The 18,586-nt window shown below is 29.6% G+C and overlaps 1 protein-coding gene across 1 annotated transcript; it reads left to right on the top strand.

Moving 5' to 3' along the window:
* Positions 1-12,540: 12,540 nt before the first annotated feature.
* On the top strand, positions 12,541-13,523 carry LOC120250135 (transcription repressor OFP12-like). Its single transcript, XM_039258918.1, has one exon. It carries the CDS (start codon positions 12,743-12,745, stop codon positions 13,355-13,357), a length of 615 nt encoding a protein of 204 aa, XP_039114852.1. The 5' UTR covers positions 12,541-12,742; the 3' UTR covers positions 13,358-13,523.
* The last annotated feature ends 5,063 nt before the right edge of the window (positions 13,524-18,586 follow it).

Below are 18,586 nucleotides of genomic sequence, written 5' to 3'. Positions count from 1 at the left end.
TTTAAGAGACACATTATTATTAATTCATCATAACACATACTTTGTATTTATATTTTACCTATGTTATTTTTTTTCATCTGATGATGATGAAGAAAAATAACATAAAATGTAACAAAGCACACAATTACTAAAGAAAATTATATCATATAAAATAATTATATATTATGTACAAAACAACAATGATCCTGTAAAGATTAACTGGAAACATTACACAACACTAACCATTTGTTAAACCAACAGCCAAAAAAAAAATAAACATGGAAGGAACTCATATCGTTTTCGGATTCGAAGAAGAAGGTAAAACCCGAACTGTTAGCATCTCAAAAAGAGGGTGACTCCTTACTGCTTGATCCAGAGGCGGTGGAGTCCGACGATCAGTGAAGCGCCACCTGTGAGGTGTTGCGGCTAGTAGCAGAGAGGGCCTCGAGTTGGCGCGGCTGGCGAGTTTGCCGAGGGCGTGCGACTCATGGATCGACGGAAGTCAGCGTAGGGATGGCGAGCGGGGCTGAGCCGGAGGAGCCGAGGTTGTTAGAGGCCGGGGAGCCGAGGGGAAGAGGCGCGATGGCGGCGATCGATGGTTTCGGATTCGGAGGAGGTGAGGTGTAATCCGTTGCAGGGTATCGTATCTGATGGCTGGGTCGTAGAGTTGTTCTTGAAGACGATGGATATCAGGGGAGGAGAAGAAGGAAGACAGGAGGTATGATGGGATTTAGGTATGTTCAGGTAGAAGAGGAATTCTGCTCAGTGAGAACACAGCCAGCTCTTTCCCATTGTCCTCTATGTCTCGTATGTCTTTGTTTCTATGTTTTCTTCTGTTTTGACCCTTTGGTTTGAGAGTAAGAAAGGTCTCTTTGTGGTATGGACGACCAATGTGATTGCAGGCAGGCTGGAACGAATTTTTTAATTTTTAACTTTAAATATTTTTACTAAATATTCCACCTGTTTTTACACGGTCTTTCAATACTGGATTAGTTAATTTTAACTAGCAATCTAAAATTTATAAAATTAAATTATTTTAAAATACTTTATTTAAAATATGATTAGAACATCATGAGATTTATTAAAATATAAAATAAATATTTAAAACAAATTAGAAAATAATGTTTAATATCATCAATTTTATACAAGGAAATAAAAATAAAAGAAAACCTCTGAACCAAAAAAAAAACCAGGAGAAGACAATATTACATTTACACTACTTCATCATTACTTATAAAATGAAAATGAAAATGTAATTTTTCTTAAAAATGTTTATTTTATATTTTTTCTAGAAATTGAGCAAGATTATTAGAAAAGTAATAGCTAATATACTTTTTAAAAATTACTATCAATACTCAAATTTTTGGGTAAAAATTACTGATGAAATTTACTGTACCAAACTTATAAACCTTATTCACTTCCTTCGTGTTCAAAATATACACTAAGATTTAAAAAGGTCAAATATTGTCTTTACTTCATAACACACACACATAATAATAATAATAATAATTGCTGTCATTATTATTATTATTATTATAACGGTGTGAATGAGTAAAAATCTTCCAAACGCGTATTTCACGTGCGCCAGTAAAATTTTAATTCACCAACTCATTTTTTTCTTTCCTAAATTATTTTAAATATTCAACAGACTATGATTTCCAATTATAACTACTAATGTAACTGGTAAATTATTGGTTTTAATAATTCATTTAGAAACAAAAGTTCACAGTTAAATACTACATTTGTATTATTAATTAGCATATTAATGGGCACCAATTAATTCACAGTCAAACTTAATGAAACCAATCACTTAAATTGATGTCTGAAAAATAGTTATGTTTAATTTAGTTGATATGATCCAACTAACAACACACACAATAAGTATATAATAATCAAATTAGTATCTAAAATGAACTTTTGTTCCCTTTGAAATTTTCACTACTATTCATTTATCATTCATCTCGTACATGCCAACGATTTATTGAAGGTATGGCACTTTTTTTTATGTACCGCACCAATTATGAATTTGTGCCACTCGACATTCAAATTTTGAAAAGCACAAAGATGAATTCCTTCGTTTGCGGCGAATTTAGTAAATTGTGTGACTAAGACAGGCCTTTCTTTTCATTTCAAATATTAACTTCACCGAAAACACATCATTTAATTTTCGGCGCTCATTATGGAAAAATAAAAGAGATGAGGAATGATGACATATAGCGACGACTATTCATATAGATATTCATATTAATAAAGAAAAGCCGACGACCTTATTCTTATAAACCACGATATGTACAATAAGAGAAACAGTCGCTTATGGTATTAATAAGAATTCGTCAGAGGCACTTTCCCCTAATCCTCACCACGGCCTCCTGCGGAAGGCCAAATTAAAGCTGCATTAAAACTATATAAATTGAATGACGCTAAATTGAAAATGACCATGGTATCAAGACCACTCAAATATCAATAAAATTGTCAAAATAAAATTTATTTTATGAAAATTCCCAAAGCTCACCTGTTAATTAAACTTAGTAGCTTATATCAAGAGAATCTTAAAAACTTCTTTTATTTGTTATAGGGTCATCGTTGGGTTCGTATTGTAAAACCACCGCACGGTATCCTCAAATTATATCTTTGGAATAATGATTGAAAACACACTCTTTGTTAAAATTGAAACCAAATCATGAGAATATGACTTCCCATTAGAGTTTTTCTACGTGTTTATCTTCGCTATTTTTCTCATATGTTTCTATATTTGCCTCACCTTTCACAGAGCTACTCTTCATTCACCGCATGCTTGTATGCGATTACTACAATCACATGTCTATTTTTATCAAAGAAACAAAAAAAACAGAGAAAGTTAATCTATTTCACCCGCGATCAGCAGCATCGTCAAAAGATAAAACAATAGTAAAAAATAACGTTTAATGACACCAGAGCACCAAAGCTAAAAAGAGTAAATAACAGCTTTTAAACCGGATCGACCACCGGTCGATCAATCAACCGCCGCGAATTATCGCTGACCAAATTTGAACAGGTCAAATCTGGCCAAACCCGGTGAAAGCTGCTTTTTTTTTTATTTGTTTGTTTTACTTGTTTTTTTTGTAAGAGCGATTCTAAGATTGGCTTTTTCTTGATTTCACGATGCTGCCTTTTGACGTCGAAATTGTTTGATTCTGGAACTTTGGAGTTTGGAGGTATGAGAAACAAATGTAAACTTGTAAATTGTTTAAGAGATATGATTATTTAGGACTTGTTTTATACTTATTTTACTATACGTGATACCGTGGGAAGAATTAAATTAACCATACTTAGTTCTAGCTTCTGTTTTAAGTATCTGCTCTCGTCTCATCCCTCACACCATAAATTTACCTTCACTTGCCACTTACGAAGTTATCATCCACGGCGATTACGACAAGAAATAAAGCATTTAGGCATTTGTTGTTTCATTCAGATTAATTATTTGAATATTCATCATTTCTGGATAAAAATCATAATGATATTAACAACAGATAATTATGATTAAAATGATAAAGTTTGTTATTATAATGTATATACTACATATATATTATCTAAGATAATTATTTATTTACGACGCTATCCCATTAGGGATTCCACCGACCGGTGACCTGGGCCACACGGTATGTCATTAACTGATCCGATTTTAAAACATCAGTCAGCTGTTTTGTTCATTATTGATAGAATCATCTATCTTTACTAAAGCAAAAGATTTGCTCACTTATTGATATTTCAGATCGTAGAGATGAATCAAGAAATTCCTCGTGAACATTTGGCTACCAACATGATGAATACACAAGTATTGAAAACGCTGAGGAATCTGTACAAACATTTTTATTAATGAGTATTCCAAAGCTCGCCAAGTCACAACTAATTATATAACTTATTCAAAATTTAATTGTGCCTTTTTAAAGAATTTGTTTTGATGCAAGAAGAAGTTGTGAAGAGAAGGTAGTGAACGTTGTCTGTTGACTTCCATCAATTGTGACCTGGAGAGTTAACAGGATTATATTTGCATGATAACAAGGATACGAGCCTGAACAGGTCCCTCCCAACCTCCTTCTTCTTCATTCTTTCTTCTCTATTTTATTTGTTTGTTTATTATTGTTTATTTATTTATTTACTGTTACTAATCTTTATCTTGTCCCATTCATCACTTTCTATAGAAATTTATAAAAAAATTGCACACGTGCGTTAGCAAGTTTTTTCAGTTATTTTTTTTCACGCGCAATATTTACTTTGATTCAATCATGAGAAAAGATTTAAGTAACAATAATAACTGCATTATTAATGGTTTTAATCCTCATTTTTGTCAATCTAAGCTTTTCAATTTATAGTGATTAGTGTTCATAAATTGCTCTGGCTCATTAATTATCAACATATAATATTCACCATTGATTGCAATACAAATTGTACTGATACGGGTGTTACATTGAAAAAACACGACCTTCAATATGGTTGGTCAAATCATTTCAACCAGTCAGAACAATTGTCATTTTATTTTATATCATTATTTTTTTTAAATCACTAATTTTAACCAGTCAAGAGCCTTTGTAAAGACAATTTACTTTTATAAAGGACGATTGATATATTAAGACATTCAAAATCACCTAACACCAAATATTTGACAACCGTAATACATGTAAATTTTATTATTGTTGTTATTATAAACACAGTAATCATTTGTTTTATAAAGTAAGTTGGAAAATACTTGTAGACTTGTGTTTTGAACGTGAGATGTCTTGCTTTCTTTTGGCAAGAACAATTGATCAAGAGGACATGCTTTGCAACAACATAACCAGATTAAGCAAGTCTATGATCAGTTATTAGCCCACAACGATCAAGTACAAAATGAGGGACTTTGCCCCTGCCGTTTGATATCCTGTAAATTATCATCGTTTTTATTTTAAGATGAACCAAAAGGAATTAAGAGTTGGTATATCACTTAATATCATCAACATTTTTTAATGACCGCTGTAAAATATTCAAAGTACCTTGACAGTTAATTTATTTGATTATTAAACGTCACACGGACAGTTTGATAGAACGATTTATATGATAAAAATAATGCAATACAATACAGCAGTGTGTTATTTTTTAATATACACTCACTAACGAAAAGAACTTAATTCATTATCAGATAACTAAGATCGCTATCGGGCCAGGGTCTGCTTATTAATAATTTTCTTAATAAATTTGCACAATTTGATCGAGAATATTATTTTCATTAAAAGCTGTAGTGGATCTAATAACAAAGACAGTGTCTGAGTTGCATTTACCAGGTCTCCAGATACTGTATTTTCAAATATATCATGCATCATTACATATTGTTTGGAGATGTATTAGAATTTTTTATTTTAATAAAATCATATTGAAAAAATGGAGCATAAATAATCAACCTCCATAATAATAAAGTTTAGATTTAAATATGATACTTTACTATTAATCAATAATATTATTTTATTGGGAAGAAACATCAATAATCAGCATTAATGACATTAATCTTCTTATTGATGAGAACCAAAAAATTTATATCAATATCAAATATAACCGTTACATCACCCCATCATAAAACTCCCATGGCTACGAATAAACTACGGCTCATCGTTAATCCAAGAAGCAGACACAAAGAAGACAAAAAAGCTGCTATCACTGTGCCTATTCATTAACTTCTAAGAAACTCCAATGCAAAGTACGATCTTCATAATCTTATTGAAAATGATCATACAACCTCAATTAAATTCCAACCAAATTAAATAAATCATTATTTAATTTTGCTTGATGAAATTAATTATAATAGAAAAAGCATATGCATTTCGTTTTCAAAACTATGAATTTTGATCATACGAAAAACACTAAATTAATTTGGATAATTAAATTTAATTAAGATTCATTTGCTATGTAACACACCTATATTATGCTAATTAATCTCAACAGTAAAAAAAAGAGATTAACCTTCAAGCAAACCCAAGTTAATCGGTAATTGTTTTTTCATATATAAATCAAAATTCATAGTTTTTGAAAAATGAAATTCATACATTTTTTTTTCTATTATGACTAATTTCATCAAACAACAATTATACAGTGATTTATTTCGCTGATCGTTCTTCAATAAATATTATGGAGATCATGCTTTAACCTTAGGAGTTTGCTTAGAAAGTTAATCTCTTTTTTTTTTTTTGCATTATTTGAGATTAATAGTGTTTTATATTTTCAAATTCAATATTTACATAGCAGAATGAGATCTTAATTAAATTTAAGTTACAACTCCAAGTTAATTGGTAATTGTTTTTCATACATAAGTCAAAATTCATAGTTTTTGAAAAACGTAAATGCATATGCTCTATTATAATTAATTTTCATCAAGCAAAAATTAAATAATGATTTATTTTCTAATTTGGTTGGAAATTTTAATTGAAAGTTCATCACTGATCATTTTTCAATAAAGATTATGAAGATCATGCTTTAACATTTGGAGTTTGCTTAGAAAGTTAATGAATAGAAGCAGTTTTTTAGTGATACTTTAGCTTTTTTTTTTGTCATCTTCTTTTAATGTCTACTTCTTGGATTATTTTGATAGGCCGTAGTTTTTTATTCTCTCATATCATAGGAAGTTTTTTTTATATTAAATTTGATGTAAACTGATTTATGTTTGATATTGTTTGATATATTAAATTTTTTAGTGGTTCTCATCAATAAGAAGATTCTTTGTGTCCATTACAAATGGCACAAGTTATTAGTGTTTCTTCCCAATAAAATAATAATTATTGATTAATATACAAGTAAAAACAAATTCTCATATTTACAAATCTAAACTTTATTGATATGGGAAGGTTGATTATTTGTAAATTCCATTTTCATAGTAAATATATGATTTTAATTTAAAATAAAAATTCCTAATGTCCACATCCTCCAAACAAACATAATATTATACAATTAGATGCATGAGAAATATGTTGACGATGAAGGTGCTTAGAAAGATACCTATGTTTGGTGATCTAAGGACATAGTAGACCAAATGCAACTCAAGACACCTGTCTTTGTTTGATAAGGGTCCAATCACACTACCTTCAAAAAAACATGTTTTTTTTTAATGAGAAAATATGTTAAAAGTATCTCGATCAAATTGACAACAACTTAAATTTATAATAGAAAATTAATTAAAAATATAATAATTATTCATCTTAGTCAATACAAACGATATGGCAAAATCTTGATTTGATCATATATATCTTGTTAATAATACTAGATTAAGTTCTTTCGATTAGTATTGAGTAAAACATATTAAAAAAAAATAACATTATTTTTTACTCTTTGTAGTATGTATTGCATTAATTTTTTATCATATTAAATACGTTCTATCAAACTTACCCTTCCGTATATTGTACATTTAATAATCAAACCATTAACAATCAAAGGGTACTTTAGATATTTTACATGAATTAAATTTAAAAAAAAATGTTTATTAATATGTAAGTATTCAATACCAACTCAATTAGACTTATTTGGTTTCATATTTAAAAATAAAAGAAACATTAAAACAAAGAGTGTTATTTCACCAATGGTACAAGGATAGTATCCAAGCAATAGGGGGCAAAAGAGAGAGTCCACTCATTTGTACTTGATGCGTTAATAGGCTAACTAACTTAAGTCTATGAACTTTACTTAATCTGGACCCACATGTATCATTTATGTACTTGTTGCCCATAAAGCACCCACCATGTCCTCTTGATCAATACATTTCTTGCCAAAGAAAGCCAAGACATCTCACATTCAAAAACACAAGTCTACAAGTAGTTATTTTTTTCACCAACTTACTTTTATAAAAATATAAATGATTGTTTTTAATATTTTATAATAACAACAATAATAAAAATTTACATGTAACAGTTTGATCCAAATAATATAAATTTGAGTGGCTTAAATAAGTGATTTTGAATGTATGTAAAAATATATATCAATCGTCCTTTATAAAAACAAATGTAATTTGTCCTTTACAAGGCTCTTATCTTGACTGGTTTAAAATTAGTGATTTTTAAAAAAAATAATGAGTAAAAAAACCTAAAAAATAAAATGATAATAACAATTGATTTCATGACACAAGTTGTGAAGATGATTTGGCCAACTATCATTTATTTGAGAAGGTGATTCAATTGTTTTTTAAATACCAACTTTTAATTAATAATTACAATTTAGCTGTGCAATCAATGAGTGAATATTATATGTTGATAATTAAGTATGTTTTCATTGTTCAAAAGCAATGGCAGGTAGACTGCTTGGAAACCCAATTTATGGAACTTTTCAATCACCTATAAATTGAAAAGCTTAAATTGACAAAAATGAGGATTAAAAAAATAGTTGATTAATCAATGCAGATTATTATTCCCATTGCATAAAAAAATCTTTTCTCATTTAGTTCATGATTTTGATTAAGTTCCAAAGAGTTTAAAATAGCATAAAATTGAAAAAAAAATATTTTGCTAAGAAACTTGCCTAAAACGCACATTAATGCCAAATTTTTTTTATAAATTTCTATAAGTGATTGGATGGGACAAGATAAGATAGTAACAAAATTATAAATAAATAAATAAACAAATAAATAAACAAACAAATAAAATGAAAAGAATGAAGAAGGGAGTTAGGAGGGGGACCTGTTTCAGGCTTTCAGCTGTCAAGTCCATTGTTGTATCAATGCAAATAATAATTCCATATTGCTCTGCTCAGAGTCACAGATTGATGGAGAATCTGTAACTAGACAACGTTCACTACCTTCTCTTCATCAACTGCTTCTTGCATCAAAACAAATTCTTTAAAAATTTAATTAAATTTTTGAATAAATTCTATATAATTAGTTGTGACTTGTGAGGGCTTTGGAGATATATAAAATTGGCATAAAAAAAATGTTTTTTTAATTTTCGTTCTCCTCCAGCTGTTTCAATACTTATTAATATTCATCATATGTTCTCTCCCATCATTTGAGAACTCCTCATCAAATACAATTTCGAGTTTCTTGATTCATCTATCTCTGATCCTAAAAACAATATCCAATATTAGACTGAGCCAAGGTATTTAACACTCTTTTGCTTTAGTGCTAAGATAGATGATTCACCCTATCCAATATTAGACTGAGCCAAGCTATTTAGCAATGTTTTTAAAATCGGATCGGATAGCGAACCTGTCTCATATTTGGGTCACGGGTCAGTCGGTCCGACCGGATGACGTCATAAATAAATAATTATCTTAGATAATATATATATATATATTATATATACATATAATAACAAACTTTATCATATTTTTAATCATAATTATCTTAAATATTTATTTTAATATCATTATGATTTTATCAAAATTGTTGAATATTCAAATAATTAATCTAGATAAAACAACAAATACAACGCCCTAAACCTTTTATTTCTTAATCTATTAATCATAAATGGATGATGATAACTACATAAATTAAACCACTAATTAAATTGCTAATTATGTGAGGATGAGACAAGGCATGAACAAAAAAATTCAAAACAAAACTAGAACTAAGTATGGTTAATTTAATTCTCATATTTGATCATCATTACCATTAAAATAAAAGTATAAAATAAAATAAGTCCTAAATAATCTATATCTCTTAAACAATTTACAAGTTTCTTTTTTTTTTGTTTATTTTCTCATACCTCCAAACTCCAAAGTTCCAAGAATCCAAACAATATTTTCGACAAATCAAGACTCAAAGAGCATCGTGAAATCAAGAAAAAAAAAAAAGCCAATTCATGCCCTAAGTCCTTTCTTACAAAAAAAAAAACAAAAAACAAAAAAAACAAAATAAAAAAAAAATTGAAAACCGGGTTCCATCCGGTTTTGGTCCGACCTGGTTCACCGGGTTTGGCCGGGTTTGACCTGTTCAAAATTTGGTCAACATTAATTCTAAAACCGGACCGGGTTATGGGCCGGTTCCCGATTTTTCCGGTCCGACCGGCTGGTCCGGTCCGGTTTTAAAAACATTGGTATTTAGCACTCTTTTGCTTTAGTGCTCTTTGGGTGTCATTAACATTTATTTTTTTTTACTATTGTTTATCTTTTGGTTTGATGTTTCTTTCAGTACGGGTGAAATATGGGTCTTTCTCTATTTTTTTTATTTCTTTGATAAAAATGAATAAACCACAAATTTATTGAAAATGAAATACAACATACAAGCATAGTACAGGTAGAATAGAAAGAACAAAAACTCTCACCAAAGGTGAGGCACAAGTGCTTCTAGAAACATAACAAAGAGAAAAAAATAACGAGAAGATAAAACGGCTCTGTAGAAAAAACAATAAGTCTTTCTCTATTCTCCTATGATTGGTTTTTTAATTTAACAAAATTATGGTTTTTTCATCATTATTAAAAGATACTAATTTGAGATCACAAATAAGTCAGTGGGTTTTGTAATACCAAACCAAAAACAGATGACCCTCTATAACAAAATAAAAGAAAGTTTTAGATTATAACAGTATGAAAATACTAAGTTTTAATTAGCAAATTTGAAACTTTAGGAATTTCATAAAAATAAAATAAAATTTTATCCAATATTTTTTGAGTTAAAACAATTTTAAAGGGTAAATATTTAGACTGAGTACCGTACCATGGTCATTTTTCAATTTAAGCATCAAATTTCAATTTATATCATTTTAATCACCAAACTTTAATTTGTGTCCACCAGAAGGGTACCGTGAGGATTCTAGGGAGAAGTGATGACATGTACGACGAATTTGCCATGTTAATACCATACAAGCAACATGAACACTCTTATTAATATGACACATGTCATGTCGGCTCGGCAAACTAGTTTATAAGAATGGTCACGTCGCTTTCTTTGATAATATGGTATATCTATATATGTAGTCTACAAGAATGGTCACGTCGCATATATGTCATCAAATTTCCTCGAAATCTCTTTGGTACCCTCCTGATGAACACAAATTAAAATTGAATGATCAAAATGATATAAATTGAAGTTTAATGTTTAAAATGAAAAATGACTATAGTACTAGTAGTCACCTACAAAATTTACTAGAATTTTAAAACAACCACCAAACTATGAAGGAATTCACATGTTTGTTATGCCTTTTCAAAATTTGTTTTGAATCATCAAGTTAAAACTTCAAAAATTCAAAAAAAAAAAATGGTATAGTTGGTACTTGGTACATAAAAAAAAAGTACTCATACATATAATAAATGCATTGTATGTATAATACAAGATGAATGATAAATAAAGATAAAAGGTAAGGATGAAAATTTCAAAGGGTACTAAAAGTTCATATTAGTATTTGAATGTACACAATTTGAATTATTGTATATATATATATATATGTGTGTGTGTGTATTGGTAGTTGGATTAAAATAAAGTGTTCATATCCAATCTAAATTAAACATAACTAATTTTTCAGACATCAATTTAAATGAAGTTGGTTTATTAAATGTGATTTTGACTCTTATTAATTCACAAATTAGTTAGTGCCAATAAAAATATATTAAATTATTCCCACGTAAAATTTTTAATTAATATTAGAGAAATTAAAAGAGTATGAGGGTATTTGGGCTTTTATTTCTAAATGAATTATTTATTAAAACCATTATTAAATAATTTAAGTTGCATTGAAGCTGAAATAACGATGGATTATAACTAAATTGGAAATCATCATAGTCTTATTTACACCGGTTATTAATTTAAAAATAATAATTTAGGAAAAAAGAAAAGAAAAAAAATGAGTTCAAATTTGAATTAAAATTTTACACACACGTGAAATAAAAGCATTTGGGGCGTTTTTACTTTCATTCCTTGCACATTATAATAATAATAATAATAATAATAATAATTATTATTATTATTATTATTATTATTATTATTATTATTATTATTATTATAAGTAAAAGACAATATTTGGCTTCTGCGCCTTTTAAATCTTCATCATATATTTTGGCTTGAAGGAAATGAATATAAAGGTTTATTTATAAGTTTATATTTTTATTAAATTTTCATGTTAATTTTTACCCAAAAAAATTTATAAGAGTATTGAAATAAATATAATTTTAAAAAAAAGTTATATTAGCTATTACTTTTTCTAATAATCATTTACTCCAAAATTTCTAAGAAAAAATATAAAATAAACAACATTTTTTTAAAAAAGAGATTATTTTTACCATTTTCCACATTTTTATAAGAAATATTATTGATAAAGTAGACATAAATGTAGTATTATGCTTCTCCTGGTTTTTTTTTTTTTGTTAATTTAGTTCAGAGAGGTTTTCTTTGGCCTTTTTCACTTATCTATTTATAAAATTGATGAAGTATTAAACATTATTTTTCTAAATTTATTTTTTTAAATATTTAATTTATTTTTATAATTTTTAATAAATCATATTCGTGCATATTCTATTAAATCATATTTTAAATAAAAGTATTTTAAAAAAATAATTTAATTTTTTATAAATTTTAGATTGCTGATTAAAATTAACCTAATCCATGTGAAAGACTTAAAATGTAAAAAAACAAAACAGGTGGAATATTTAGATAAAAATATTTAAATTAAAAAAATTAAAAAAAAATAAAAAATTCTCGTTTCCAACCACCACCTGCCAATCACGTGCCAAGTTCGTCCATATATACCACCAAGAAGACCCCTTTTCATGCCCTCTCAAAACCAAAGGTCCAAAACGAAGAAAACATAGAAAACAAAGAAGACATATATAGAGATATAGAGGGACAATGCTGGGAAAGAGCTTCCAACTGTGTTTCTCCCGCCTGAAGCGAAATTCCTCTTCTACCCCTGAACATACCCTAAATCCCCATCATACCCCTCCTTCTTCTTCTCTTCCTTCAACCTCCTCCTCCTCCTCGTCCTCCATCGTCTTCAAGAACTTCAACTCTCTCTACGACCCGTTAACAGCCACATCCGAATCCGATACCCTCTTTAACGGATCCACCTCCGCCTCCGCCTCCGAATCCGAAACCCAGCTCGATCTCGCCACCGCCATCGCCTCACGCCGCCTCTTCCCCTCGGCTCCCGGCCCCTCTAACTCCATCGTCGACTCCGCCGCCGTTCCCATCGGCTCCTCCGGCTCAGCCTCCGGCCTCGCCGTCCCCACCTACTCCCCCGACCCTTACGCTGACTTCCGTCGATCCATGGAGGAGATGGTCGCCGCCCTCGGCTTAGGCCTCGCCGGCCGCGCCGAGCTCCAGGAGCTCCTCCTCTGCTACCTAGCCCTCAACCGCCGCCACGCTCACAAGTACATCGTCGGCGCCTTCGCTGATCTCCTCGTCGGACTCTCCGCCGCCTCTGGATCCAAACCCGATAAGAGGTCACCCTCTTTTGAGATGTAACGGATTCGGGTTTCCTTCTTCTTCTTCGGAGCTCGATCCGAAAAACGATGCCCTTGAGTTCCTTCCATGTTTTATTTTTTTTTTGGCTACCCGTTTTGGTTTAATATGGAAATGGTTAAATGATGTTGTGTAATGTTTTAAGTTAATCTTTGCAGGATCATTGTTGTTTTTGTACATATAATATATAATTAGCTTTATATGATATAATTTTCTTTGAATGATTGTGTAGCTTTTTTGTTGTTTATGTTTATTTTTTTTCTTTAAGCTCATCATCTAGTTAGAAGCATAGCATAGAGTAAAAATAATAAATACAAAGTATATGTATGATATGATATGAATTAATGAATGTGAGGGAACCGTTGTGATAAGTGGTAATAACTCCAAGCTTTCACATATTAGGAATAATAATAATAATAATTTTAGTTATCACAATTTAATAATATATAAAATTTACATTGGTAGAATTTCTAAAAGTAAAATATATTAGTTTACAATATATATGATAATATATATATATATATATAAAGATGTTTCACCTATAACAAAACTAGTTAATCATATTGTTATAATCTTGAAGCTTTTAAATTACCAGTCGTCCAGATTTATTTTTTAAAAATAATTTTAAGTAGGAATGGAATACACGCCTTGGCAATTAAGCCCTCTATATATTTAAATTTTTAGTTAATTAAAATAGCTATTTTCAAAAGAATTATTACAACAATATTAATATTAATAAGCAATTATTAATCAATAAGATTTTAAAACTATAGTTTTTAGACAAACCTTAACCAACCCAACAATACTGTAATAATTCTTTGCCATTTGATTTTCTGGACTCCCTGTTAAAAAGTAATGGTGTTATTCATAAGGCCATGAAGCTAGAGATTCATAACTTGTCCTGTGTATAAAGAGTCATTACTTCTTGATAGAATAAGCAAAGAGTACAACCAAATAAAAGTTTCAAAACAAGGTAGTTACACACTGCTTTGAATTGCCAACTATATTTGTAATGTACCTTTACCTCAAGAGAAGTTAATGAATCACCAGCTCACTAGCAGCTTACATAAGGTTTCCATTCTTGTAAGGAGAAAATGGTCAACTAGAGCAAGCTGAAATCAAACATTCCCCCAACTGAAATCAATCAAACAACAATCAAATAAATAACTCAAATATTTAAATAAATAAGAAAATCATGACACAAGCATAAAAACGCCAATTTTGAATGAAAAAACCCATTAATAGAAAGGTAATAACTACGAGAACGAATCCTACTCAAAAGCTTTACAAATTATCAAGAAAGTCTTCTCTAGTTATAAGTTAGAAATAAATACATCAACGTGCATCAAGAATCATGTATTCTTGAATTACACATATAACGATAGCCATCACCTTACTAATAGAAACCAAACTAGAAGAGAAGTAACAATGATCTCACCAAAATCAGTATTGAAAACAAAATCCTGACATTTTGCTTAATGAGCTCCAAAATATAATCCAACCATTCAGATGTTGAGTAGACGAATCATTGATTTACCTGCTAAATTTTAGCTCTATTTAATAACTTTTAATAACCCGATCAGTAGTTATCAAATTCTTCTCTTCTGCCCTATCAAGCATATCTTCCCTCCTATTTATAAGCCTTTCCAAATATGACTAACCAATATTTTAAAATTTTAATCATAGTGACTGCTAACAAATATGATTGCCACCAACCTTTCAAATTTCACTAATATTGCTTGCTATCTTGACTCTGACTTTCTCTTTTTTTTGCTTTTTTTTTTTTTCATAGTAATGAATCACGTTTCAACTTAATAATATTTACCATGATCCCATTACACCGGTTTGGGTTATAATTAATGAGATTTTGACTATAAATGGACACCATCCACATAGGCTACAAATTAACCAAGTTATCTAAGTAGACTACAAAATACTTGAGTTATCCTTCATATAGGAGGAGACTTATCTGGTATATCTCTCCCTCATAACTATAGGGAGAAGTTCATCATACTAGCAGCTTTGGAACAATGTGTTTCTCTTTTGGAAGAGACTTATTAAGCTATGTTTGGTTGGGGGAGTAGGGAGAGGCGAGGGATTGCTTGGGGGTATAATGGTTGTTTAGTTGGGGGAGTGAATGGGGGTGAGAGGGGGTCAGGAGGGGTGGCACCCCTCCTAACCCCTCATAACCCACTCCTTCAAATTGGGGTTTTTTGGGGGAGCGGGTGTTTGTTAAATTTTTTTTTTTTATAAAATAATATAAAATACTAATACTACCCTTCACTTCTTTTTATAATTCACATTATATCTTCATTTATAAAAAATACTATATTTTACTCATTAAACATTTATGAAAAAACCAAATTATTCTTTATTAATTTGAGAAATTACCATAATATCTATTTAAAATCTAGTATCATCTTTCATATTATTTTTTTTCTTAATTTTTTAATGTGTCAATTAAAGATTAATAATAATATTATAAAAAGATAAACAAATATAAAAAATTGAATAATTATAGTATTAGTTTTAAAATTATATTATTATTTGTATATTATTATTATTATTGCACAAATAATATTATTAGTAATATTAATATTAATATTAACAAAGTTTGTACAAAATAATCTTAGATAAGTATAAAAAATTATTATTATCAATTTTATATAAAAGAGCAAATTAGTAAAATACACATTACATCTCTCCTCACTTCTCCTCACTCCTCGTTTCAACCAAAAGATTACCCCTCCACACTCCTCCATTGAACCAAACCAAGGTTGTCAGACCCGGCTAAGCCCAGGGGTCAGGGGTCAATGGGTTTGACCGGGTCGAACCGGGGTTGAACTGGGGTCAATAATTAAATATAAAAAATATAATAATAAATAATAATAATAAGCAAATATAATATTAAACCCATAATTATATTATAAAAACATACTCAAATTTGATATTTAAATTGATAAATTACCTTATATACAGTAGAGGTTTCTAATTATGTCATTTATTTTTACATTTTTTAAATATTTACAAATTTAATATATTAATATATAATTATCGAACTTCGATGTTATTTATTTATTTATTTGTTTATTGGTTGATTTTGTTAAAATAAATAAGAAATTTAATTCACTAATTCTTATATCTCAATTGAGTTTTTATTTTGTTTTAAATTTTCTTATATTTTTTATTTAATTAGAATACTTTAATTTTATATTTTTATAATAAAATTACACTCATTTATTGTTTTATTTTTTTAATAAATTAAATTTTTAGAAAGTATTTACATAACACATTAATATATTTTATTTTTAAATGTTAATTTTTGTTGGTATGTTTATGATATATATATATATTGTAATTCTATTTATTGATTATAAATTATAAATTAATATTAATAAATATACACGATTTTGTGATTTTTAATGAGAAAATAATAATAAATTATTAAATAATGTAAAAAAAATTAAACATTGTGACCCGATTGACCCGCCCGGGTCACCGGGTTAACACCGGGTTTTTTAATACCCGGGCATGCCACATGGCCGGTTCCCGGTTTTTCCGGTTGAACCGGCCGGGCCGGTCCGGGTCTGACAACCTTGAACCAATCATAAAATATTTTCAAACCCTCCATTCTCCTCCCTTCCTTACTCTCCCTCACTCCCTCCTCCCCCCTCTGAACCAAACAAGGGGTTAGTCATCATATCAGAACCATTCTCAGTAGTATATATCTTTATCAACTCTAGTTGCTTTGACGCTAACACATCATGAATCAAATGGTACTTCACATCAAGATGCATCAACTTAGAGTGAAAAGTTTAATTCTTATGAAAGTAAATCAAAGAAGATTTTTTAGGTAGTTATTATTTATGTTTGCCATTAAGGATCCTTTTCTCTCAACAAATGATCAGAGCTGTGGCTCTGCAATTTATTTTTTATATGTAGATGGAGGATAACGCTAGTGGAATGATTAGTCTAATTAATGATAGCAATTATTACATGTGGAGGGGAAGATGAAGGATTTTGTTTATTGTAGAGACTACCATGACCTTATCTTAAGTAAATATACAAAACCTGAGGATAAAATTGATGAACAATGGAAGCTACTAATTAGGCAAGTATGTGGCTACATTAGACAATGGGTGGATGATAACGTTTACAATCACATCTCAAATTAGAATAGCGTGTATGGACTTTGGAGTATGCTAGATGAGTTGTTTGCAAAGAAAACGGGAAGCAATAAGTTGTACTTGATAATGAAGATTATGAATTTGAAGTATAAGGATGTTTCTCCCATTATTGATCATTTAAATGGGATGCATGGTATCCTAAATGAAGTAGCTTCTATGAAGATATATTAGTTTTAAATATGAAGTACAAGCACTATAGTTTCTCGGTGATCTTTCTAATAGTTGGCAGACTTTTAGAGTCTTAATTTCTAATTCATCCCCTAAAAGCTTCATATACTTTAGTTAGGTGAAGAGTAGCAGGTTAAGGAGACAAGAAGGAAGATCGAGTGTTCTTCTTTCGATTTTTACTATACAAAAGTCCTTGTTACAGAAAATAGGGTAAGAAATAAAAGTAGAGGCCTGGGATATTGATACAAGTCTAAAAGTAAGTCCAAAATGGAAGAAGAATATTGAGTGCTACCATTGTGGAATGAAGGGTCATATCAAGAAACATTATATAAAGGTCAAAATATCAAAATGGTCCCTCTATTTTGCGTTTTCTGCCCTTTTAGTCCCTCTATTATAAAATCCGCATTTTTGGTCCTCGTATTTTCACATTTTTGTCTTTTTGGTCCCTTTAATTGACGGATCTGCCCTTTTGGTCCTTCCAGTTGATGAATTAGAGGGACCAAAAAGGATGAAAATATGTAAATACGGGGACCAAAATGGCGGATTTTACAACTGAAGGACGAAAATATGCAAATACAAGGACCAAAAAGGCAGATTTTATATTAAAGGGACTAAAAGGACGGAAAACAAAAAATAGAGGGACCATTTTGATATTTATACCTTATATAAAACTAAAGAAAGTTTAGAGAAAAGAGTAGAAAAGAAAAGACAAGAAAGAAGATGTCACAACCAGACTTAACACTGTTTCAAAGGAGTTTATCCTTTGTAAAGGAGATGAGATCAACCTTACCAATAAAAAGACTAGTTAGGTGGTTGACAGTGGTTCCTCCACATATGTCATTTTTAAAAGAAAGCTTTTTTCTTCTTGCAATGTAGG

Source organism: Dioscorea cayenensis, chromosome 19, assembly GCF_009730915.1.
Source record: "Dioscorea cayenensis subsp. rotundata cultivar TDr96_F1 chromosome 19, TDr96_F1_v2_PseudoChromosome.rev07_lg8_w22 25.fasta, whole genome shotgun sequence".
Lineage (NCBI taxonomy): Eukaryota > Viridiplantae > Streptophyta > Magnoliopsida > Dioscoreales > Dioscoreaceae > Dioscorea > Dioscorea cayenensis.
Note: the sequence above shows the minus strand (reverse complement) of the source record. Positions and strands in the feature narration are given on the sequence as shown.

What these genes read in the sequence shown, in the direction of transcription:
- LOC120250135 (XM_039258918.1), top strand. Translation starts at nt 12,743, where the DNA reads ATGCTGGGAAAGAGCTTCCAACTGTGTTTCTCCCGCCTGAAGCGAAAT.